The sequence below is a fragment of the Zingiber officinale genome, chromosome 8A (genome assembly GCF_018446385.1).
Source record: "Zingiber officinale cultivar Zhangliang chromosome 8A, Zo_v1.1, whole genome shotgun sequence".
NCBI lineage: Eukaryota > Viridiplantae > Streptophyta > Magnoliopsida > Zingiberales > Zingiberaceae > Zingiber > Zingiber officinale.
In genome coordinates this window covers 106167582-106195439 of record NC_056000.1, presented here as the reverse complement: position 1 = coordinate 106195439, position 27858 = coordinate 106167582, and the positions used below count along the sequence as shown (strand labels likewise).

General features: G+C 41.5%; 1 protein-coding gene across 1 annotated transcript; it reads left to right on the top strand.

Annotated features, from left to right (window-relative positions):
- Positions 1-5967: 5967 nt before the first annotated feature.
- Positions 5968-7823, top strand: LOC122009907 (allene oxide synthase 2-like). Its single transcript, XM_042566220.1, has 2 exons — positions 5968-6991; positions 7077-7823. The coding sequence occupies exons 1-2, from the start codon at positions 6113-6115 to the stop codon at positions 7674-7676; spliced, it is 1479 nt and encodes a 492-aa protein (XP_042422154.1). The 5' UTR covers positions 5968-6112; the 3' UTR covers positions 7677-7823.
- Positions 7824-27858: the final 20035 nt, after the last annotated feature.

The following is a 27858-nucleotide window of genomic DNA, read 5'->3' as shown; positions in this document are numbered from 1 at the left end:
AGACCACTAAGTGCATGGCCATGCCCAAATGAGTCAATATGAGATATTGAGCTCATTTGATTATAGTGAGTCTATTTGGAGTTCAAGATTTAGATTGATCAGAGGATGACACCATCTATGCCTCAAATTGATCAACATAGATGTCAAGGATAGAAGGACACTTGTCATATATTGTGAAGAGTCACAATTAGTAGTCACAAGGTGATGTTGGATCTCAACATTCTTGTAACTTAGGTAGAAATGATGTATTGCTAGATGTCGCTCATTGTTTATGTTTCTAAATAAGATTTAGAAACATTGTCAATGTTACAAGAACCTATTGGGTCACACACAAAGAACAAGTGGATGAAGATTAGGTTCATATGATGAACCAATTGGATTAGGTTCATGTGATGAATCAAAATTGGATTAAGAGTAATCCAAAGTAGACTTATTGAGTTAGACTCAATTAGATTCAATTGTTGAATGAGTCTAATTTAATGTTGATTCATTGAGTCAATTTATATTAATGAATTGAGATTCATTGAATTGAAATTGACTTGAATCAAATGTTGGATTTAACTCACCTAAGAAGAGAAGTGGTCAAGTTTGACTTGACCAAAATAGGAAGTTGAAACATCAAGTTTGACTTAACCAAATGTCACATCATTAAGGTTGACTCTTCCTACATGGCATGACTAGCCTTGCCACATCATCTCCACATCATCAAAGGAGATCAAGAGGCATGGAATGTCAAGAGTCAAAGACCCTTGGCATTCCATGTGTGGCCAGCCACATAAAGGAATATGAGTTTCATTTGTGGCATTGATTTGGTGATTGAATGCTTCTTCCTCCTTACCTCTCATCTTGCTCCTTCTCCTCTCTTGGCCGAGAGCTCTAAGCAAGGCAAGAAGGTTAGTGAGTTTTAGTTCCAAGAAGAAAGATAGAGTGATAGTCACATAGAAGAATAAGAAGGGTGTTTGAGATTCATTCTATCTTTTTCTTTTCTCTATCTTCTTCTTCTAATCCCATCCGAGAGCCCTAGGAGTGCTAGCACCCTTGTGGTGTTCTCTTCTCCATCTAGAGTGGTTTGAGAATCACTTCTTGTTCATGTGGATACTACTAGAGGTGTGTACACTTGAACACACTCGAGATCCGACAACACTTGGACGAGCGGGATGTGCAAAGGGCTTCGCTTCAAAGGTATAAACTCCTAAACATGTAGATCTAAAGTAGATCTAGGGTTAGAAAACTTGTACATGTAAAATTTTAATATTCGCACGGATCCGGTGGCATGGGATTTCGGGGTTTTCGCAATGCAAAAAGCGGTTTTTGCGGCTCAAAAATCCCTATACTATCACGTTAGAAGGCAAAATATCAATTAAAATCGATATTACCTTCGAATTTGCCTTTGACTGTGAAGTTTGCTCTTCTGTCCAATATCGCAGTCGAAGTTTCTTCCCATTATTATCTCTCAGAACTTCGAACGGATCTTCCACCACCATCATTGTGTCCCAATCCATCTCGAAGAATGCCTTCAACTTCATCATCCAATAGGTGATGTCCCATAAGCCTCCGTCAAACTTTAGAGGTATTATCAAGTCGGCCATCTTTTGCTTCCTCGGTGGTTATTCCAAAGGAGAGTGTCCTCACTTTGATATCACTAGTTGGAGATCTTGTGGCCGGCTAGAAGGTGGGTTGAATAGACGTTGCCCCCAATCGATTGCTCCCTACTTATTCGTTAGTGTACAGCAAAAAATAAACAAATACGAATATGAATGCAAATATAAAAGCTAAAGATTAGACAAGAAAGCAAACTGCTAACATGTTTCCTTTAACATGGTTCGGAGATTATGGCTCCTACTCCACGACTGTCTATAAGGTGGATGATCCCTATCCATCGGTAAATTAGCCCCCGAAAAACTCCGGCTACCCAAGCAACTCCTTGTGGGTGGAGAAACCTCACCACAACACGAACCAATAACACTTGGACACAAAGGAAACCTTGAGTACTTAGTGACTACTAATAAGCTTTAACCAAGTCTAATTTCGTCAACTTTGGCCAGCCATCCCAAGCTCCATTTTATAGAGCTTGGGAAGAAACAACCTTGTTGTTTGCCGTTACCAATTGACTGGTGCCTGGCCAAGGACTCTCCAATAGCTCTTTACCAGTCGACTGGTCCTTGCACCAGTCAACTGGTCTCTGCCCTTCGGGTATAGAAACTCTCTGTGCTTACCCAATCGACTGGTCTCAGTACCAGTCAACTGGTAAAACCCTAAACATAGGGTTTTCTTTCCTGAGTATATTTCTCTCGCACTCGGACCCTCACGACTCACTTGACTTTTCTTCGCAGCTTTGACCTATTATCTTCAAGCCTACTTCCTTCGGCTCTCATCCCTCGGATGCATTCAAGCCCGTGGCTCGTGCCCAATGTCATCCTTCATGTATGCCTCGAAGTCGCTTCCCTCGGCCTTTATCCTTGTTGCCTTGTCCACGGTCCCTCAGATGCTCCATCCTTCATCGGACTCGAAGCCATTAGGCTGAGTCATATGTGTATCCTACAAACCTGCACACGCATATACACATATCAAATACAAGGGTGAATCTAACTTAAACTCTTTACCCAAACATCAAAACATATGATCATACGGACTATTGGGATTGCTTCAACAAGTAAGTCCATAAATACCCCAGTAGAATGTGGAGTGAAGCTATCAAAGTATGATGAAGGAGGAAAAGTTGATCCAACATTTTTCAAGAGCTTGGTTGGAGGTTTACGATACTTGATGTGCACAAGGCCTGATATCATTTATGTTGTTGGACTTGTTAGCCGCTACATAGAAGATCCAACTACCACCCATCTTAAGACTGCTAAGAAAATTTTGTGTTATATCAAAGGTATGATAGGTTTTGGATTGCTTTATTCAACATCTAACTAGTTCAAACTTGAAGGATATAGCGACAGTGATTGGGGTTGAGATATGAATGATAGAAAGAGGACTATGGGATTTGTGTTCTTTATGGGAGATACAACTTTCACTTGGATGTCGAAGAAACAACTTATTATTACACTTTCTACTTGTGAAGCGGAGTACGTGGTTGTGACCTCGTGTGTTTGTCATGCTATTTGACTCAAAAATTTATTGAATGAGCTAAGTTTACCACAAGGAGAGGCAACCAAGATTCGAATTGATAACAAGTCTGCAATAGCACTAGCAAAAAATCTAGTTTTCCGTGATAGAAGTAAACATATCGATACGCGCTGATCCCGTCTGGAAGCTGAGTCAGACGGACCGTCGGGTGAGGTGACGAGAATGTTGACTGAATCGCGACGTCCCGGGGGTGTGCTGAGATGACTTCTATATTGACCAAGTCTTCAGAAGTCCTCTGGTCAACGCTACCTGTAGTCAGCGACTGAGTCCCCCCGGTCCCTGGTACCCCGAGGCTCGAGGCGGATCCAACGAACATATGAGTAATAGGCTAATAATATAATAATGAAATAAATAAGGGAGTACGGAGAACGTACCCTAGCCCAGGGGGGCGCCCTCGGATGGGACGCTGCTCGAGTTGTCATAACCCGGAAGAGTAGATGACTCTGATTAGTCTGGCGAGCTGGATCCGACGAAGAAGAGCCGAGTGCAGTGGCATGAAATCGGATGTGACCTCGACACGCAGGCCGAGCTAAAGCATTGGCATATAGGCCATGATAAGGCATCGGTACGCAGACCGGGATAAGGCATCGGCATGCAGGCCGGGATAAGGCATCGACACGCAAGTCGGGATAAGGCATCGGCACGCAGGCCGGGATAAGACATAGGCACGCAGGCCAGGATAAGGCATCGGCACGCAGGCTGGGATAAGGCATCGACCCGCAGGCTAGGATAAGGCATAGGCACCCAGACCGGAACATGACATACAAATCAGATCAGTGCGAAGGTCGAGACAAAACGTAAACACAAATTGGCATGAAAACCAGAGCACAACGGAAATGGAACGCCATCAGATCAGCTACCATAGGGCCTACGCCCCTAGTACCGAACCTGTGCTTAGGAGCAGCGGCGAGAGAGGAGGTTCTGACGAAGCCGACAGCGAGGGCGTAGGTCCAAGCTGCTGGTGTAAGGGGAGGCGGTGTCTCCTTGGCTGGTTCCGGCGCTGTTCGGTAGAGCGAAAGGCAGTGCGCTGGTGGGAAAGGGTGGTTGGTCGGCTAGACTGTTGACCGACGAGGCTGTGACGGCAGCTGAGGTAGTAAAGGCGCGTAGCACTCGAGCTGCGACACATCTCCGGTGAGGAAAAAGGGGCTGATGGAGTGGAGCGGAGATGACGGCGAAGAGTCGGTGGTGTTCGCTGTAGCGTGGTTGTCTGGAGAAATGGCAGCGGCGTCAAGTGGGGAGGAAAGGTGGCTGCGACATCACGTGAGGAAGTAGTGGTGGCGTAGCGAGGAGGAGAGGGAGAGGAGAAGAGGGAGAGACCGTCTGGCGGCGGTGGCAAGAACCTCCGGCGAGGAGGCGCCGTCTGTCCGGTGGCGACGTCGTGAGGTGAAGAGGGAGAGGAATGGCGGCCGGCTCTAGCGAGGAGTTGAGCTTGAGAGAGAGAAGTTCCTCCTCCCTCTTCTGGCGGCAGTGTGTCTAGCGGGAGAAAAGAGGAAGCAGAAAGTCGTGGCTGGCGTCTCGAGAAAAAGAGGGAGAGGAAGAGAGGTGATAGCCGGCGCCGAAGAGGGGGAGAAGGAGGAAGCAAGGTGGGCGGCGAGCCAAAGCCCGAACGAACTTTCCTCATTTGCATGCTACAGTGTCCTCTTAAAACCCTACCCCATGCTTTTACCAAATTGCCCCTCACTTTTCCACTAATCTCTCCTCTGCCCTAAACCATATCCACATCATGCGCTATCACTATATCAGAGAGTGCATTACAAGAAAAGAGATGCAAGTGGAATACATAAAATCTCAAGATCAAGTTGATTATATTTTTACCAAACCTCTCAAATTTGAAGACTTCATCAAGATACGATATTTGTTTTGAGTCACAAAATAAAGTTTAAGAGGGGGTGTTGGAAATTAAATTTTATTTTAATGTTGTTGATAAAAGTTTATGAAGATAGAATGATGAGAAGACAATTCTTAATGAGAGTTTGTAATATGATATAATTTGATGAGGTGACAACCTTGTTAAGAATACGTGTTTCATAGAGATACAATAAAAAAAAAAACCTAGATTGAATGTGTTTCAGATTAATGATTTTCCAATAATCTTATAAATATGCACTTTTTCCAATGAACGAAGCAAGTTGAGTTCTTTTGTTTTATTCTCCTCTTTTTCCACGTAGAATATATTTTCTTCTCCCATAAGTCTTTTATTTCTTCTCGAATAATTCTTTCTCCAACACTTCAATCATTCATCAACTAAAACTTGTTTCATGGTTAGTCCTGCTCTCCTTCTCCTCGAGGCTTTTAACGAGGGAGGTGATGCTGGGGCTAAATTTTAAGGGGCTGGTTTGATCTAACACTAGAAATATATTTGACTTTTAAATTTTAATTAAATATTTGATTTAGAATGTAATTAAATTATATGTTGTATTAGATTATAAAATGGTATTATCTTTTATAATTGAGATTATATTATAGTACATTTTTAAAAATGACTGATTCCCTCGTCAAAAGACACTTAATGAAACGCGTGCGGCGGTGCGGGAAAGGTAAGACATGGTGAAATTTTAGAAACACATGTTTTAATTCATTGAAATCTAATACTTTTCTCGTGGTCCAACCTCACGTTTTAAGGCTGCATCTTTTTAATGATTAGGTTGGCGCTGGAAGTGGGACGGCTGAAAACGAAAAGGTTTTAAATTTGGTGTCGGGAAAAAAAAACACATTTTCGTTGCTGCTATCGTGGCTACGGTGTATCTGGCCATGGCCAGTGATAATTTCTACACGTCTGTTTTTTTTTTTCGTTGAACATGTGTAGTCTTTCAATAATGTTAATTAAACGCTAGTTTCTATCGAATTTTCCACAATTTTTTTCCAGACCATGAAAAGCTAGGAGGTTCTACCTGGACCTTGCCGCTATAAATGCAAGCCACCGTCTCTTTTGCAGCTATCAACGCACCAATTGATCGATTTATAGCAATCGGTATTACCAATGGCCAAACAAAGGGCTTCCGACTCTTCGATCACAGACGGCCTCCTAGCGAAGGAAGTCCCTGGCAGCTACGGCATCCCGTTCATCTCCGCCATACGAGACCGTCTCGGATTTTACTACGACGGGCAGGACAAGTTCTTCCAGTCTCGAGTGGACCAACACAACTCCACCGTCGTCCGCCTCAATGCTCCGCCGGGACCCTTCATGGCTTCCAACCCCCGCGTCATCGCCCTCCTCGACGCCAAGAGCTTCCCTGTCCTTTTCGACGTCGACAAGGTCGCCAAGCGTGACCTCTTTACCGGAACCTACATGCCCTCCACCGCCCTCACCGGGGGCTTCCGGGTCTGCGCCTACCTTGACCCTTCCGAGCCGAAGCACGCCCAGATCAAGCAGCTCCTCCTTACCCTCCTCGCAGCACGGAAGGACGCCGTACTCCCGGCCTTCCGATCCCAATTTGGTGCCCTTTTCGACTCCATGGAGGCGGAGTTGAACTCTGGGGCGGGGAAGTCGTCGGACTTTAACAAGCTTAACGATGGCACCGCGTTCGAGTTCTTGGGTGAGGCGTTCTTCGGCGTTAGGCCGTCGGCCACGACGCTCGGCAGCACGGGGCCGTCGAGGAGCACCCGGTGGCTGTTCCTACAGCTATGCCCTCTCATGACGCTCGGCCTTCCCAAGATATTGGAGGAGTTGCTTCTGCATACATTTCCGCTGCCGCCGCTCATCGCGCGATGGGACTACAAGGCACTCTACAAGTACATCAGCGAGGCTGCCGCCTCCAGCGGCGTGCTCGACACCGCCAATAAGTTGGGTATCTCGCGGGACGAGGCATGCCACAACCTCCTCTTCGCCACCGTCTTCAACTCCTATGGAGGGATGAAGGTGCGACGCCACATAAAATTGTTCATTTAGCTGTTGTTGTAGATCACCTTAATTGAAAGATCATGGACTCCAACCACTACTGTAGGTATTGCTGCCCGGGATAATGGGGTGTCTGGCAAAGGCCGGCGAGGGCCTGCACAAGCGGCTGACAAAGGAGATCCGCGGAGAAGTGGCGGCGGCAGGTGGCAAGGTGACGGTGGCCACAGTGGAGCGGATGGAGCTGACACGCTCGGTGGTCTACGAGGCACTGCGCCTGGACCCTCCCGTGAAGTACCAATACGGGCACGCTAAGCGCGATTTGGTCGTCGAGAGCCACGATGGGGCATACAAAGTGCGATCCGGCGAGATGCTCTTCGGCTACCAGCCTTTCGCCACGCGCGACCCCAAAGTCTTCGACCAAGCCGACCAGTTCGTGCCCGATCGGTTCGTGGGCGAGGAGGGGAAGAAGTTGCTCAAGTACGTGGTCTGGTCGAACGGGCCAGAAACAGAGAGCCCGACGGTGGCGGACAAGCAGTGCCCAGGGAAGGATCTGGTGGTCCTCGTGGGGCGGCTACTCGTCGTGGATTTCTTTCTCCGGTACGACTCCTTCACTGCCGAGGTGGGCACGCAGTTGCTCGGCGCACAGGTGAACATCACCTCCTTGGCTAAGGCGTCCACCAGCGACGCCTCTACCAGCAACAACTAATTAGCCAACCTCGGTGCGTTGTGTTAGCACTGTTTGTTTGAGTTAGTCCTCTCGGACTATCGGACTAGTGCATCTGTGATTTATCTTTTCGTGTTGATTGAGATGGATTGATGAAGAAGATGCTAAGATGAGAGTATTTATCTTTTATCATCGTGTATTATTTGAGTTGTTTAATTATCAGCTTGTTGAAGAACCTTATCAAAGATAATGCGATTGGGATTTAAATAATTTTAACATCTATCACTATAAAAGCGTAGGCCCGCCGTGAGGGGGCGTATGGATTTCAATATAATAAATTGATTGATTACCTCTTTCTAAGAAACTTCTCCGGATAGGAAGGTTGTGGACGAAAAATAATTACATAAAAAAATTATAAAATGTTTACTTGAGAAGGATTTGGCAACATGTGCGTTGAATAGTCGTCAAGGACCAAGCTTTGATAATTCTACGTCAATTTCAAAGGTTGAACAAATTAAAAGACAAAAGGATTGAAGCATTCGAAGTCGGTTAACGAGATTCTTCTCCACACCCTCAAATGACCTAAAATCTTCTGTATGATACCAACTACTGTTATCTTCTTGCTAAAATATAAGAATCGATTGTCAAGGGTATAGCTAATTAGTTTCTTGTATGCCTTTGTTGGGTACTTAATCACTACCTTGGGTGAGGGCAAAAGTAACATATGTTCTCCAAATTATTTGGATTTCAGCTAGAACGTAAACATGATTATTTGAATCTACACCTAGAAAAATTATATGAATGATCTTCTATAGTTGGCCATGCCTATCAAAATTTAGGGACCCAATAACAATAATATATATTTTTTTTACCAAAATGTACATTTAGATTTCTAAAATTTTCAAATGTCAACTAAAAACAAGGGCAAAAACTAAAAACGTTTCACTAATTTAGGGCACCTTTTTTTTAAAAAAAAAATCATGAAAATAGTGTCCTAATATATGTTTCATCTGAAAGTATCCCTATGTTAATATTATTTGTGATAGTTACATTATAATTGTTACAATATAAGCAGCTACATCATAGTTATTATAATATATTAAAATTAACTAAATTAATTAAATTAAATTTATTATATATTAAATATTATTATAATAAAATACTCTATCAATTAGGTTAAAATTGACCAAATTTAAATGAAATCATTTCTGTTGAAGATATTTGGTGAAGAGAATAAAAATTACCGAATATAAAATCGTTAAATATAAAAGATTTAGTCATCAGATTTGCTGAGATGACTTTGATTTGTTGATTCAAGTGTGTGAAGTTGGAAGGATGCACTGTCTGCGATGACTGTGCCATCTAGGAAGACTGAGTTGCTAAGTGCCCGAGTCGTTAGAGTCAATCGAGTGCTCGAGTGGGTCGACTGTTGAGTTGTCGAGTGGCCTAAATGTTGAGCTACTCGAGTAGGTCGAGTGCCAAGTCAGTTGATCATCTCGTGGGCTAACTGTTAAGTGGCCCGAGTGTCAGTTATCGATTTTGAGTAGGAATCTGGGTTCAGCTCTACCAAGGCTGGTATTAGATACAGTTTCTTTGAAAATCATTCATCCCCTTCGATGATACTTCAAGATTATATTGGACATAAATTTTCAGGTACAACGGCGCAACCATGATCATAATCTTGTTGAAATGTATATAAAAAATCTAACTTTTTGTATAAATATTCATCTAGAAATAAGAATCATATTGGTCAAATATCTACATTTATAAGTTAAGTGTAGTTGTTCGATTAATTTATATTGTAGATAACATGGCGAGTAGTGTCACACACAGAAGATCATGTTATCAATTCCTTATAAATTATAAACAGTAGCTCACGACAGAGATAGAAAGGAACAAATCATTGAAATAGTCGTAGTATAATTAGGTATTAGTTTATCTTGACTGATAAATTATACTAGTACACTCTGAGTGTATTGAGCAGGAATATTTAAGGTAAGTTCTTTTTATACTGACTTAATAAAAGAACAAGACCTTAGTTATTATAGAAGTGTGTGCTCTTAATCCTAATATAATAACAAGCACATATATTTAGTATTTTTTCTTTGACTTATCAAAGGTGAGATTTAGCTCGATAAATCAATAGGCCCGATAAGTTGAAAAATGATATTACTTATAGTGTGTGTTGTTGATTATAGAAGGAAACTGTGTCCTAGTAATCTAGGTTGATAATGTCCCCAAGAGGAGCTCAAAAGGATTGTCATATTAAATCTTGCAGGTGGACTTAGTCCGACACGACAATAAGGTTGAGTGGTACTACTCTTGAACTAAGATATTAATTAAAGTGAGTTGTCAGTAACTCAATTAATTAGTGAACATCCGACATCTTAAACATAGGGAAATTAACACACTCATAATAAGAATGAGCCCAAAATATAATTTGGGATTGGTGCGATAGTTCAATAACAATTCTTTAGTGGAAGGAATTATTATTGATGAAATTAAGTTGGGTGTTCGGGGCGAACACGGGAAACTTAATTTCATCAGGAGACCAAAACCAATTCCTCCTCTTGGTCCCTATCATAGCCTCTTATTTATAAAATATTATACCCACCTTTATTGTCACACCCCGGAGGAGTCTCTGTCCGAAGAAATTTCGGCAGCATCTCCTCTGTACGGCGGACAATCTGAAACTTTACAACATCACCATACACCTCAGCCACATGCGGCTGGAATAAATAACAATAATAAACAAACCACAACCCATAGACATACACGCAGTTTAATAAGCAATGATAATAAGACTCAAAATCAACCCTACTCAACTACATCCATAAAGCTCAAAACATATTCCTACTCCACTACACTCATAAAACACAAATCCAACGATAAAAGCAACTTACCTCTTCTGCCGTCTAGGCAGACATGTAGTAAAACAAATCCAAATAAAACCTTTCAATGTCCATACGCAAACTAGTACAAGATCAGATAGTGCAATAAGCAATAAAAACCAAAAGACCCAAAACAAAACATTCTCGGATCTGCAGGGGACTAGCGACGGGAACTCCTCCAAACAGCCTCAACCTGAAAATAGTAAATATCCACGGGGGTGAGTCAACTCCTCAGCGGGTAACAACTGATATACATAGTAGAAAAACAACATCTAGCACTAATCATGCGAACAGTCTCCTGATATAAGAAGGATAAAATGCAACTTTAGTAAACAGGAGAAAACTGTATTAACCAGGACCTGGTACAAGGATAAACAGTCCGAGAGGTATAGAAATTCTGTATGCATGTCAAGCATGACCATCCAACCAAAATGCAGCAAATAAATGCAGCAAACACAATCACAAGAAATAAATGCATCAATGCGTATGATGCCAATGATGCGTACTGGTCACCCCTGACACCAGTCAACCATCTCACACACAATAGTGAGACAGAGTGGGTAGGGTTGTGACAGCCGTGCACTCTGTCGTCACTGCTCCTGATGAGTGATCGAGTGGACGGGATGCTGTCGGAGTACACCTATCCTCCTACCCCAAATCATAAATGGGGGAGCGCAATGGTCTCATCTCCCGGTACACGATGACGGGGAGGAATCTCTATCGGCTACCACGCTGCGTCATACTACCCATGAGTGGACCAACGAAGCCAAACAAAGTCCCTGTTGCAACACACTCTGCCTGAATCGACCACTAAGCCATGAGTGGTGGTGTGTGCAGATCCATGTAACTGGCGATGTGCTCAACAATAATGGAGCGGAACATCGCACAACATGCAATCATGCGAATGGTGCATGGCACTAACCATGGAAATATCCTGACCTAATCCATATATATATAGAAGGTGCACCTTAGGTCAACGAATCAAATCAAAGGTACACAGATAAGATAAGGTATAAAACCTAGGTCCTGAACATGGTGAAGCATGGTATATCACTACCCCCTATAAGCATGTATAAGCAAGTAAGAAATAACATGAGATGCAAAACAAGTATCAACCAAGCATGTAACAAGTATCGGGTAGTGACTAACCGGAACAGATAAGAAACATAATTATTGCAATTTTTTAAATTCACTACTCTGCATATCAAACGACATAAAGTCAGAAGTACGCGCCTCCAATAGAAAGGTCCAACTCCGACATCGAGATACTCGTATCGTGTCAAAGTCCTGTATCCAATAGATATACGATTATTTAGATAAATTCCTATAAATAGCTAAATAAATTCTTTAACCCTAAATTAGGGCAAAACCCTAATCAACAATAACATAAACCTAATCCACATTTGACCACTAATTACAACCTCCAATTCAAACCTACACATAATCATGTAATTAAATCATACCTAAATCAATCCATTATCCACTACAACACACAACTAAATTCCTACAACATACCTCAAACTCACAGCTATAAACAAGGTGGCTGTTGGAAATTTACCTCACTTCCCTATAGCTTCTGTCGACAACTACCTAAAGAACAACAAAACATACATTCCTCTTAGAATCAGCCCAAACAACTGAATTACAGCAAGAAAACTTCTGATATCCGAACGTTACCTCAATTCACAGCCACTCTTGATGCTGGGACAAGGGGAGCTGCTCACCGGAGTGCTGCCAAAACCAAACGAAGACCCCACAATCGAATTAGGGCATGGAAAGGGACACCAAGGCTCGGGTTGCTGCTCCTAACCGAAGACCTACTCAAGCTTCCAGATTCCGGCGATCTAGGGCAAAGTGAAAGGCTGCTGCTGGCGGAATGAAAGAGACCGGATCTGCGCTGGCGACACCGAGTAGAGGAGATAAGGGTCGGCGTCGGGGACCTAGGCTTGAGCAGAAGTCGGCTGCGTTGCTCCGTGCGAGGACGGCGGTTAGGGCTCGGATGGCAGCGTCGGCAGAGCACAGTGGCGACCGATGTGGCATCTCGGAAAAGAAGGGAGATCGGCAGAGAGTGCTAGGGCACAGGCGACGGCTCGACCGGCAGTGGCTCGCGCTCGCCGGCGCTTGGGCAGGCTCCGGGGAGGAAGAAGAAGAGAAGAGGAGAAGGAAATGGTGCGGCGCGATCAAAGAGAAGAATAAAAGGAGAAGAAACCGCCGGGGCGGTTAGGGCAATTCGGCGTCGGCACGTGCGGGGGAGGAGTCGGGCACGCGGGGGAAGAATAAGAGAAAAAGAAAAAGAAAAAGAAAAGAAAAAGGGAAAAGGAAATAAAACTTTTCCTCATTAAAACAGGGTGGTCTAAACAGACTTTTCTGAGCCCCATTTTTGTCCCCGTTAACTCGTCCATACGAGCTCGGAAAAATTCCTGAAAAATTTCCAAAAATTCCAGAAAATTCCCTTATCTTTATTCGCCATTTTTCCGATATTTTACATTCTCCCCCACTAATAAAAATTTGGTCCCCAAATTTCGTTATCTACCATCAGCAAATACTAACAACAGGTAAAGAGTACAAAATGTTGAACGGTAAATTAAATCACATACCTCAAGTGAAAAGATGGGGGTATCGAGCTTGGATAGTATCCTCGAGCTCCCAAGTAGCCTCCTCGTCCGAATGATGCTATCATCCGACTTTAACCAGCCGGATAGTCTTGTTCGGCAACTGACGCTCCTTCCGGTCCAGAATCCGTACCGGAACCTCCTCATAAATGACATCATGCTGAACTGGAACTGAGACATCTATCAGCACATGCGTCGGGTCAGGTACATATCTCCTCAACATAGATACGTTGAATACATCGTGGGCGCCTGACAGGGACGGCGGTAGTGCCAGTCGGTAAGCTACCACTCTGATCCTCTCCAAGATCTCGAAAGGGCAAATGTACCGCGGAGCTAGCTTACCTCTGAGGCCAAATCTCTTCACCCCTTTCGTGGGTGAAACTCACAGAAATACATGGTCACCAACAGAGAACTCTAGTGGTCTGCGTCTCCGATCAGCATAACTCTTCTGACGGTCCTGCGCCTCTGACATCCTCCGTCTGATAGTACGGACCAACTCTGCATCCACTTGAGCTCTATGAGGTCCCAACAGCTGGGCCTCTCCAACCTCATCCCAGAGGGCGGGTGTCCGACAAGGCCTACTATACAACGCCTCAAACGGTGCCATCTGGATAGCCGAATGAAAGCTGTTGTTATAGGCAAACTCTACCAACGGAAGATGGTCCTCCCAACTGCCTCCGAAATCCATAACACATGACCTCAGCAGATCCTCTAAACTCTGAATGGTCCGCTCTGACTGTCCATCTGTCTGCGAATGGAAAGCTGTACTAAATCGGAGCTGCGTGCTCGAGGCTTGCTGCAGACTCTGCCAGAAACGAGACGTGAACCGGGGGTCTCTATCCGAAATGATAGTCAAAGGAACACCATGTAATCTGATGATCCCCCGGCAATACAGATCTGCCAATCGATCCAGGGAATCAGTCCTCCGGATCGCTAAGAAGTGCGCGGATTTGGTTAATCGATCAACGATCACCCAAATCGCGTCATGGCCTTGTCGTGTCCTAGGCAAACCCACCACAAAGTCCATAGTAATATGTTCCCATTTTCACTCAGGAATAGGAATCCGCTGAAGTAATCCGGCAGGTCTCTGATGCTCAGCCTTCACCTGCTGACAGACAAGACACCTAGCTACAAATTCCGTGATGTCTTTCTTCATACCGTTCCACCAGTAGGAACGCCTCAAGTCTCGATACATACAGGTCCCGCCTGGGTGGATCGTAAATCGAGAGCGGTGAGCCTCTTGAAGTAGTTCCTGTAAGACCGGATGAGACTGAGGTACGCACAATCTACCTCGGAAGTATATAATACCCTCCTCGTCTCGTGTAAATTCGGTCTGCTGCCCGGAAGCTATCTGACTGCCAATAAACTGCAAATGCTGATCACTGACCTGGGCCTCTCGGATCCTCGTCCTGATCGACGACTGAGCAACCATGGTAACAAGTATACCCTGCTCTGTATGTCCCTGCTCCTCAAGGTCTAACTTGGAGAAACCTTGAACCAAGTCTGTAACTGAAAATCGGTGGCAAGCTAAAGTCCCTATGGATTTCCTGCTGAGTGCATCAGCAACCACATTAGCTTTCCCCGGGTGGTAGCTAATGGTACAATCATAATCCTTCAGGAACTCCATCCATCTTCTCTGTCGGAGATTAAGCTCCTTCTGAGTAAAAATATATTTGAGACTCTTATGATCAGTGAGAATCTCAAATGTAATGCCGTATAAATGATGCCGCCAAAGCTTCAGAGCAAAGATGATGGCAGCTAACTCCAGATCATGAACTGGGTAGTTCTTCTCATGCTCCTTCAACTGTCGAGAAACATAGGAGACTACCCTGCCGTGCTGCATCAGAACAGCGCCCAAACCCTAAAGAGACGCGTCAGTATAGAGCACAAATCCGTCCTCTCCAGAAGGTAAAACCAAAACTGGAGCCGACACTAATCTCCGCTTCAGCTCCTGAAAGCTGGTCTCGTAATCCTCGGACCACGTGAACTTCACGCCTTTCCTGGTAAGGCGTGTCAGTGGCATAGCAATACGCGAGAAACCCTCGACGAACCGTCTGTAATATCCTGCTAGTCCCAGAAAACTGCGGATCTCCTGTACTGATTTCGGCTGCTCCCAACTGGTGACAGCCTCGATCTTCTGAGGATCTACTGAAATACCTCTGCTCGAGACCACATGTCCCAGAAAACCGACTGAGGATAACCAGAATGCACACTTGCTGAACTTCGCGTACAGTTGATGTCATCTGAGAATCTCCAAGACTATGCGAAGATGATGTGCATGCTCCTCCTCGGAATGCGAGTAGACCAATATGTCATCAATGAAAACGATAACAAACTGATCCAGATACTCCAGAAAAATGCGGTTCATCAAGTCCATAAACACCGCTGGAGCATTGGAAAGCCCAAATGGCATTACCAAAAACTCATAATGACCGTATCTCATACGAAAGTCTGTCTTCTGAATATCTGAGTCTCTGACCCTCAACTGATGATATTCGGATCGCAGATCAATCTTAGAATACACTGATGTACCTCTGAGATGATCAAACAAATCCTCGATCCGTGGTAAAGGATATTTATTTCTGACGGTCACTGCATTCAGCTGTTTGTAGTCAATACATAACCTCATAATGCCATCCTTTTTCTTGAAAAATAATACCGGAGAACCCCATGGAGAAACACTAGGGCGAATAAATCCCTTGTCTAAAAGATCATGGAGTTGAACCTTCAGCTCGTTCAACTCTTTTAGTGTCATACGATAAGGAGCTTTCGATGTCGATGCGGTCCCCGGAATCAACTCAATAGCGAACTCCACTTGCCTTCTGGGAGGCAGACCTGGTAGCTCCTCTGGAAATATATCTGGGTACTCTCGGACCACTGGAACGTCGGAGAGCTGCGAACTACTACTGCCCTCAGTACTAATCAAAGATAACAGAAAACCCTGACAACCATGCGACAGCAGTTTCTGAGCCTGAATCGCTGAAATGATCGATATGCTGTCATCTCTGATGCCAGTGAAATCCCACGAGGGTTGGTTCGGAGGCCGGAATGTGACCACCCTCGTCTGACAATCAATAGTGGCATGATATGCTGACAAACAGTCCATGTCAAGTATAATATCAAAATCGACCATTTCCAATACCAAAAGATCTACCAGTGTGAGAGCAACGCTCTATCACAGAAAATACCACATATGTGGGAGCAACGCTCTACCACAAGAAATCCTCAATATGTGTCTACAATATATATATGGGACTAATGGGCCTAGGCAACCGGATACGGCATTGATATGGCCATATATGTAGTCCTATATGCAGATATACAACCGACTAAAATAGTAGACGGTCTGCATTGCAAAGAAAATTGCAAAATTTCTAAAAGCAGGATAAATGGTAAATCCCAATCGAGAGTCCCAAACACGTGCCTAAACACATTTACATCGCTTCATATCCGTTAAATTATTACACCAGATATTACTACAAGTATAAACAATTACAAAATAACATCATACCTAATTGCTGTCTGGAGATGTTCCATCGCTGTCCTGCCCCCAATTTACCTCAAAATTCCATACAAGAAAATCGCCGGAAATCCATACAAATCCGAAACGGAAATCCAAAACATAACCATAACAGAAATCCGTACAAACCGAAGTAGATATCCAAATATCTAGAACACCAAAAGTAGGTATCATAACCCGCTCTGATACCAATAAATTGGTATCAGATAAATCTCAAAAATCCGTAACACACGGAAATCAAACAAGTAACGCCAAACCTTGGCGCTCTGATACCAAATAAATTGGTATCAGGTTATCCCAAATATCCAAAATACAAAAACAAAGACCGTAAAACTTAAGCTCTGATACCACTACATTGTCACGCCCCGGAGGAGTCTCTGTCTGAAGAAATTTCGGCAGCATCTCCCCTGTACGGCGGACAATCTGAAACTTTACTACATCACCATATACCTTAGCCACATGCGGCTGGAATAAATAACAATAATAAACAAACCTCAACACATAGAAATCCACGCAGTTTAATAAGCAATGATAATAAGACTCAAAATCAACCCTACTCAACTACACCCATAAAGCTCAAAACATATTCCTACTCCACTACACTCATAAAACACAAATCCAATGATAAAACCAACTTACCTCTTCTGCCGTCTAGGCAGGCATGTAGTAAAACAAATCCAAATAAAACCTTTCAATGTCCATACGTAAAGTAGTACAAGATCAGATAGTGCAATAAGCAATAAAAACCAAAAGACCCGAAACAAAACATCCTCGGATCTGCAGGGGACTAGCGACTGGAACTCCTCCAAACAGCCTCAACCTAAAAATAGTAAATATCCACGGGGGTGAGTCAACTCCTTAGCGGGTAACAACTGATATACATAGTAGAGAAATAACATCTAGCACTAATCATGCGTATAGTCTCCTGATATAAGAAGGATAAAATGCAACTGTAGTAAATAGGAGAAAAATGTACTAACCAGGACCTGGTACAAGGATAAACAGTCCGAGAGGTATAGAAATCCTATATGCATGTCAAGCATGACCATCCAACCAAAATGCAGCAAATAAATGCAGCAAATACAATCACAATAAATAAATGCATCAATGCGTATGATGTCAATGATGCGTCCTGGTCACCCCTGATGCCAGTCAACCATCTCACACACAATAGTGAGACAGAGTGGATAGGGTTGTGACAACCGTGCACTCTATCGTCACTGCTCCTGATGAGTGACCGAGTGGACGGGATACTGTCGGAGTACACCTATCCTCCTACCCCAAATCATAAATGGGGGAGCGCAATGCTCTCATCTCCCGGTACACGATGACGAGGAGGAATCTCTATCGGCTACCATGCTGCGTCACACTACCCATGAACGGACCAACGAAGCCAAACAAAGTCCCTGCTGCAACACACTCTGCCTGAATCGACCACTAACACATGAGTGGTGGTGTGTACAGATCCATGTAACTGGCGATGTGCTCAACAATAATGGAGCGGAACATCGCACAACATTCAATCATGCGAATGGTGCATAGCACTAACCATGGAAATATCTTGAGCTAATCCATATATATATTGAAGGTGCACCTTAGGTCAATGAATCAAATCAAAGGTACACAGATAAGATAAGGTATAAAACCTAGGTCCTGAACATGGTGAAGCATGGTATATCACTACCCCCTATAAGCATGTATAAGCAGGTAAGAAATAACATGAGATGCAAAACAAGTATCAACCAAGCATGTAACAAGTATTGGGTAGTGACTAACCGAAATAGATAAGAAACATAATTATTGTAATTTGTTAAATTCAGTACTATGCATATCAAACGACATAAAGTCAGAAGTACCCGCCTCCAATAGAAAGGTCCAAATCCGACATCGAGATACTCATCTCGTGTCAAAGTCCTGTATCCAATAGATATACGATTATTTAGCTAAATTCCTATAAATAGCTAAATAAATTCTTTAACCCTAAATTAGGGCAAAACCCTAATCAACAATAACATAAACCTAATCCACATTCGACCACTAATTACAACCTCCAATTCAAACCTACACATAATCATGTAATTAAATTATACCTAAATCAATCCATTATCCACTACAACACACAGCCAAATTCCTACAACATACCTCAAACTCACAGCTATAAACAAGGTGGCTGCTGGAAATCCACCTCACTGCCCTAAAGCTTCTGTCGACAACTACCTAAAGAACAACAAAACATACATTCCTCTTAGAATTAGTCCAAACAACTGAATTACAGCAAGAAACTTCTGATATCCGAACCTTACCTCAATTCACAGCCCCTCTTGATGCTGGGACAAGGGGAGCTGCTCACCGGAGTGCTGCCAGAACCAAACGAAGACCCCACAGTGGAATTAGGGCACGGAAAGGGACACCAAGGCTTGGGTTGTTGCTCCTAACCGAAGACCTACTCAAGCTTCTAGATTCCGGCGATCTAGGGCAAAGTGAAAGGCTGCTGCCGGCGGAATGAAAGAGACCGGATCTACGCTGGCGACACCGAGCAGAGGAGATGAGGATCGGCGTCGGGGACCTAGGCTCGAGCAGAAGTCAGCTGCGTTGCTCCGTGCGAGGACGGTGGCTAGGGCTCGGATGGCAGCGTCGGCAGAGCACAGTGGCGGCCCGATGTGGCATCGTCGGAAAAGAAGGGAGATCGGCAGAGAGTGCTAGGGCATAGGCGACGGCTCGACCGGCAGTGGCTCGCGCTCGCCGGCGCTTGGGCAGGCTCCGGGGAGGAAGAAGAAGAGAAGAGGAAAAGGAAATGGTTCAGCGCGATCAAAAAGAAGAATAAAAGGAGAAGAAACCGCCAGGGCGGTTAGGGCAATTCGGCGTCGGCACGCGCGGGGGAGGAGTCGGGCACGCGGGGGAAGAATAAGGGAAAAAGAAAAAGAAAAAGAAAAGAAAAAGGGAAAAGGAAATAAACTTTTCCTCATTAAAACAGGGTGGCCTAAACAGGCTTTTCCGGTCCCCATTTTTGTCCCCGTTAACTCGTCCATACGAGCTCGGAAAAATTTCCGAAAAATTTCTATAAATTCCAGAAAATTTCCTTATCTTTATTCGCCATTTTTCCGGTATTTTACATTTATACCCATCCTAAGGTGGCCGGCCAAGCAAGCTTAGAACCCAAGCTTGGGTCGGCCAAGCAAATAGGATGAGCCAAGTTGTGTGGCCGGCCCTAGCTTGAATCCAAGCTTGGTGTGGCCGGCCACATTAAATTAAAAAGGATTTTATTTTTTAAATCTTTCTTATGTGGATACCATGGTTTTAAAACAACAGCAACAACAACCAAGCATTTTCCCACTAGGTGGGGTCGGCTGTATGAATCCTTTTACGCCATTGAGCTCTATATCCTATTATATCATCATCTATATTTAAATAAATTTTATCTTATTTTATTGTTGCTAACCAAGTCTTTTTTGGTCTTCCCCTTCCTCGTTTGATATGCATGTTTATTATAGTTTCACATTGCCTAACTGGAGCATTTATTGGTCGTCTAAGTACATGTCCGTACCATCTTAAACGTGTCTCTCGGAGTTTGTCCTCAATAGATGCAACTCCGACTTTCTCTCTAATGCTCTCATTCCTTATTTTGTCCATCTTCGTATGTCTACACATCCACCTTAACATCTTCATCTCTGCAACTCTCATCTTATGCTCATGTGCTCGAGTCATAGCCCAACATTCAGCTCCATATAACATAGCAGGTCTAACAGCGTTTTTATAGAACTTACCTTTAAGTTTAAGAGGTACTTTACGGTCACATAAAACACCTGACGCTCCCCTCTATTTCACCCATCCAACTTGTATTCTATGTAAGACATCTCTCTCAATCCCTCCATCATTTTGTAAAAATGATCCTAAATATTTAAATCTCTCGGTTCCGGACAACTCCTCCTCTCCTATCTTAACAATTGTTTCATTACTTCTAATATTGCTAAACTTAAATTCCATATATTATGTCTTTAATCTACTAAGCTTAAAACCTTTCCCTTCTAGTGTTTCCATCCAAGATTCTAGCTTAGCATTTACTCCTTCACGTGTCTCATCTACCAAAATAATATCATCTGCAAACAACATGCACCACGGTACTGTGTCTTGAATGTGTGCAGTGAGTTCGTCCATAATTAGTGTAAAAAGATAGGGACTTAGGGCTGATCCTTGATGTAACCCTATCTTTATTGGAAATGCTTCAGTTACTCTGCCTGAAGTCTTTACTCTGGTCGTTACATCCTCATACATATCCTTAATTAGTTCAATATATGTTACGCTAACACCTCTCTTTTCTAAAATTCTCCATATAATTTCTCTTGGGACTCTATCATAAGCTTTTTCTAAGTCAATGAATACCATGTGTAGATCTTGTTTTTGCTCCCGATATTTTTCAATTAATTGTCGAAGGAGATGTATAGCTTCTATTGTCGACCTTCCAGGCATTAACCCAAATTGATTTTCTGTCACTGTGGTCACCTTCCTTAATCTTTTTTCTATTACTTTTCCCAAAGTTTCATAGTATGACTAATTAGTTTAATACCCCTATAGTTTGTACAATTTTGTATGTCTCCCTTGTTCTTATATAAGGGAACTAGAGTACTTATCCTCCATTGATCAGACATTCTTTTCGTTTTCAATATCATGTTAAATAATTTTGTAAGCCATTCAATACCTTATTTCCCTAAGCACTTCCATACCTCTATCGGAATATCATCTGGTCCAACGGCTTTTCCATTGTGCATCTCATTTAAAGTTTGTTTTACTTCTGATATTTGAATTCTACAATAAAAATTAAAATTTCTATGCTCATTTGACCTAGTTAAATTACCTAAGTTAAGTTGGTCACCTAAACCTTCATTAAAAAGTTGATGAAAATACCTCTTCCACCGCTCTTTTATTTCTCCATCATTTACTAATACCCTATTACATTCATCTTTAATACATTTTATTTGGCTAAGATCTCTTATTTTCCTTTCTCTCACTTTAGCTATTCTATAAATGTCTCTTTCCCCTTCTTTTGTATCCAATTTTCGATATAACCGTTCAAAAGTTTCATTTTTTGCTTCACTCACTACTTTTTTAGCTTCTTTCTTGGCTATTGTATATTTTTTTAAGTTTTCCTCGTTCTTACAAATATATAATTCCTTATAAGCTATTCATTTTTTCTTCACTTTCTCTTGTACTTTCTCATTCCACCACCAAGATTCTTTACTTAGCGGTGCATGTCCCTTTGACTCACCGAGTACACTCTTATCTACTATTTTCAACTTTGATACCATCTTATCCCATGTTATATTAGAGTCATCGTATATTTCACTTAATGCTTGTACTTCTACCTTCTCCTTAAATATATTTTGTTTTCCATCCTTTAACTTCCACCACTTAATTCTAGGAATAGTATATATTTTCTTTCTATTGATACTATATTTGAGGCGTATATCCAACACTACTACCCTATGTTGGGTAGTTAAGCTTTCTCCAGGGATGACTTTGCAATCTTTACAAATCTTTCTATCCTTCTTCCTAACCATAAGAAAGTCAATTTGCGATTTATTATTCCCACTTTTGAATATGACTAAGTGTTCTTCTCTTTTCTTAAAAAACGTATTAGCTAATATAAGGTCATATGCTATCGCAAAATTTAATATAGTTTTCCCTTCCTCATTCCTCGTTCCAAATCCATAACTCCCATGTACTCTCTCATATTCCTCATTTTTCACTCCGACATGTCCATTTAAATCACCTCCTATTAAAATCGTTTCATTTGGTGGAATATTTTGTAATATTTCATCTAAGTCCTCCCAAAACCTTGATTTGGTAGCTTCATCTAATCCTACTTGTGGTGCATATACGCTAATTATGTTCATAGTTTCTTTCGCCACTATTATCTTAAGGGCTATAATTCTATCCCCTTTTCTAACTACTCCTACAACTTCATCCTTTAACAAATTATCTATAATGATACCCACTCCATTTCTTGCTTTACTCTTTCCAGTGTACCATAACTTAAAACCCGAGTTCTCTATCATCTTTGCCTTCTCACCTATCCATTTTGTCTCGTGTACACATAAAATACTAATTTTTATCCTAATCATCATATCTACTACCTCCATTGATTTACCAGTGAGAGTTCCTATATTCCATGTTCCAAATCTTAGATTATTAGTTTTCCTATCATATTTGTTCTTATCTAACCTATGGTGTGAGAACTTTTGCCTATTTAACACTACACTCAAGTTCTCATGGAGATGTAGCGGTCCTTGCTGAGACGTTACAGTCGGACCCTGTAACGCGAACTCTTGCACATTTATCACTACACCCGAGTTCTGGAAATATAGCGGTCCTTGCCGAGACGTTACAGTCGGACCCTGCAACGCGTTCCTTCCGGGGAACAACCTAGCATTAACACAATAGTTTAATGGATTCATTCATTAAATATTTGCCATAGTTTGGCGCTGGTTGGCAACCTAACACAACCCTTCTCCTTTATCCGGGCTTGGGACCGGCCATGACCGGTCATCATGGGCGGAGTTACCATGGTTTTAAAAGAGAGTTTAAAATTTAAATCTTTCCTTTTATAGATTTCTACAAAAGATTAAGTGAAAAGTTTGATATCTTTCCTTATTTGTAGTTAAAAGGAAGATTTTAATTTTTTATAAAACTTTCCTTTTATGAAACCATCCTCATGATTTAAAAAGAGAGTTTTAAAATTAAATCTTTCCTTTTATAGATTTCTACAAAAAATTAAGAAAAGATTTGATATCTTTCCTTATTTGTAGATTGAAAGGAAGATTTTAATTTTTGATAAAACTTTCCTTTTTGGAAATCATTCACATGTTTTAATATAGAGATTTTAATTTATAAAATTTCCTTTTATAACCAACCATGAAGGAAAAAATTAATAGAGAAATTTTTATTTTAAAAATTTCTGGAAATAAATTAGGAAATTTTAATTCTTGTGATTAAAACTTTTCTTACTTGGAGAAATAAAGGTGGCCGACCACTTTAATAAAAGAAAAGAAAATTGTTTTTATCAATTAAATATTCATTTTCAAGGAAAAGAAAATAAGGAAGTTTTTTATTAAAACTTTCCTTATTTGCCAAGACCAAGGATTATAAAAGAGAGGGAGGGGTGCCTTCACAAAGAGAACTCTCTTCTATTTTCCTCCCCCTCTTCCTTGGTGTGGTCGACCCTCTTATTCTCTCTTCTCCCTTTTCTTTCTTCTCCTTGGTCGAACCTCATCATCTCTTGGAGCTTGGAAGGTGGTCGGATCTTGCTTAGAGAGGAAGGAGAAAAAGGTGGCATTGTTTCTAGCATCCCTTGGAGCTTGGTCCAGTGGCCAGGACATGCTTTCTCTTGGAGAAATTAGCTTGGCCGAAACTTGGAAGAAGGAAGAAGGAGGCTTGTTGGATTCTCATCTCGATAGATCGTTGCCTACACAACGTCCGAGATAAGAAGAGGAATACGGTAGAATATCAAGAGGTTGTTGTTTACAAAGAAAGGTATAACTAGCAATTCTTTTCCACATCATACTAGTTTTTCTTTGTGTGAATTCCAAACACAAAAGGCTAGAGATTCTAGATTTTCGGATTTGTAATTCAAAGTTGTGTTTCTTTTATTTTATTTGTCGATCTTGTGATTCGATTGTTCCTTATGGTTAAACCTAAAGTTATATAAGGAAATTAAATATTAAATTTTGTTAAGAGGCTTTGTCGAGGCAGTGGTGGATGTTCTCATACCCAAGAAGGCCAAGTGCCTCACCATGTTTGACCTGGGAGTTAATTTCTGAAATAAATATTTAATTAAATTTGTAACTTAGGTGGATTTGGTTCTATAATGTTAAGTATCATTTGCGATCCAAGTCTAAACTACTAAGAACATATAAGTTAAATTTAGAATCAATAATGTTAAGTTCCGTTTGCGATTCTGGATTTAATTTCTAAAGAACACAATAGGTTGTTAGGAAAGGTTCGACACTTGTACAAAATTTTTGTACAGTGGAACCGGTACAATTTTCCTAAGACCAACCAATAATTGGTATCAGAGCTAGGGTTTGCCTCTGTGTGTTTGGTTTTCAGTTTAATTATGCATATGTCATACATAATTTAGGCAGGATAATAGTAGGATATGCTAACTCTGTGGTTGTAGGCTCCAACTATTATGGGTTATGGTTATTGTGTGTGATTGGACCCTTAGACATGTCAAGGATATTTTATTGTGTGTGCATGATTGTATTTAACTATTACAACAGGAGATATATTAGCCCTAGGATTTTACATTTATGCTCGATCTAGACTTGATGTGCATTCCCTTATGGAATATAGGATGGATGTATGTAAAATTTTATTTTTTTCTGTCGCGGATCGTATCCTTGCGAGGCGTGGTGCTATTGGAGGACCAGAGACGTAGCAAAAAAGGAAGCTCGATGGACCCAACGACATGAACCCTAGGGCTAGCAACACACGAAGGACAGTGATGAAAAAGGTCATAATAGTTGGAAAATTAATTTTCATATTTATTACTTTTATTTATTGTGATGTATGTGTGTGCATGTGATGTATGCTAGCATAGTAAAAAATCCTCACCTTTAAAAACTAAGTGGGAGAGGGATTAGTAAAATTCCATGGTCTCCATTACTGGTTTGTAAGTGATGCAACAAGCTTGCGTGTTGGCTCTGAGTGCCTCCCTCCACAACGGATGGGTTTGTTGCGGATCACTAGATCAAACTTCCTTTATGGATGATTATAGGAAATTATTTAGGAGCGTGTGATCTTCTCCAACTGAAGGGCACAATCCTATTTAATGGACTAAGTATCAAGTAATGGTATACACTTAGACACATTCAATCCTCCCCAATGGAGTCACTGCTATTGTCTTGTGTGACCAAAGGAAAATCAACTATTAATTTGTCATAAAGCTAGGTGAAACCCCCTCTTACAAATGTTTGAATTTGTATACGTCCACACTAACGTGGCATACAAAATTCACGATGTTTGAGGTAATTTTATTTGTCATAAAGTTAGGTTGACAAAATAAAATGGGTGAAACCTCTTCTTACAAACAATTGAATTTTTATACGTCCACACTAACGTGGCATACAAAATTCATGGTGTTTGAGGTAATATAAGGTTGACAAGATAATTAATGGGTAAGACCCTCCTCTTACAAATGTTTGAATTTGTATACATCCACACTAACGTGGCATACAAAATTCACGGTGTTTAAGGTGTTGGTGAATTTAAATGATATTATTTTGAGGAATCAATATTATTTTAAATTCAAAGTTTTGACCAAATATTTGATCAAAGAAAGACCAACTATTAATTTTATTTGTCATAAAGTTAGATAATAAAATTAATAGATAAAATCTCCTCTTAAAGTTTGAATTTGTATACGTCCACACTAACGTGTTATACAAAATTTACGAGGATTTTGAGGTATTGGTCTTGACCAAATACTTTATGATTCTTAGGATTTCAAATGTTTGTCAATCCCCTAGGTGGTATACTATAGAATAGACTTAGTAGTCCCAATAATGATTGGAAATAAAACTTGGACACTAAGGTGGACTGTTCTCTCAGAACTGAGAATAATAAAGGTGTATTTTATTTGTTAGTTGTTGAAACATGTTTAGTGATGTTATCTACCGGTACCTGGTGTGTAGATAGGGAACCACTGATCATGTCTGCAATTCATTGCAGGGGGTTCCAGGAAACTCGACAACTATATGAAGGAGAAATCACCGTCTACATGGGCACTACTGCAAATATAGCAGTTGTTGCAGTGGGAGATGTTTATTCTCTGATAGGAATAAAACATGGATTTTGAGAAATTGTCTTTACGTACCAAGTTTAGAAAGAACTATATTTCAGTTTTTAAACTATTCAAAAGAACTTGATATTCTGTTTCTTTTGATAACAAAGTTATTATCAAGAAAAAGAGGAAAGTTATCTGTTCTGGTACGTTGGTTGGGAATTTATATAAATCCAATAAATTCCACGATGCAACAAATGGAAATTAATAACACATCTTCTAACTCTAATAAGAGAAAGCAACCTTCAAAAATGAACTAATAATATCTTTGGCATCTAAGGCTAGGTCATATAGCCGATGAACTTTTGGGTTCATTAGTGGTGGAAAACTTTCCAACCTGCGAGTCTTGCTTGGAAGGAAAAATGACCGAGAGGCCTTTTAACTCTAAGGGGTATATAGCCAAAGACGTGTTGGAATTGGTTCATTCTGATTTGTGAGGACCTATGACTATCCAGGCAAGAGGTGGTTTCGAATATTTTATCTCTTTTATAGACGACTATTCGAGATACGGGTACATTTACTTAATGCGCCGCAAGTCTAAGTACTTTGATAAGTTCAAAGAGTACAGGGCTGATGCGGAGAAATGTCAAGGTAAAAGTATTAAGACACTGCGGTGAGATCGTAGTGGCGAGTACCTCTTAGGAGAGTTTAGGAGAAACTTATCAGAAGTCGAGATTAAATCCCAACTGACTACACTTAGTACACCCCAACAGAATGGTGTGACAGAAATAAGGTATAGGACTCTTATAGAAATAATTAGATCGATGATGAGTTATTCAGAATTACCAAATTCATTTTGAGGATATACTCTAGAAACGGAAGTGAACATAGTACCTTCTAAATCAGAACCCTCTACTCTCATAGAATTGTAGAATGGGCGTAAGCCTAGTTTAAAGCATATTCGAATTTGGAGTAGCCCAACACATGTGCTGAAGGGAGACACTGATAAGTTGGAATTAAGAACAAGAGTTCACTTGTTTATGGGTTATCCTAGAGAAATGAAAGGAGGTTATAGTCCTAAAAATCAGAAGGTCATTGTTAGCACCAATACTCGATTTTTAGAAGAGGACTATGTAATGAACCACATGCCCATAAGTAAATTTGTTCTTAAGGAAATAATAAAGGACATGTATAATCTAGTACCAACAGTACAAGATGAGATACCACAAGAAACTGCAACATGTGTCACAAATAATGTACAATTACAGACAGTGTCTCATCGCGGTGGGAGGGTTGTTAGGCAACCTGAAAGATTCATGTTTTGGGATAGTCTTTGGCCTTAATCCTTGATGAACATGAACCTGATCCCCGGACATATGACGAAGCACTCCAAGATAAAGATGCAGCATCTTGGCAAAGAGCA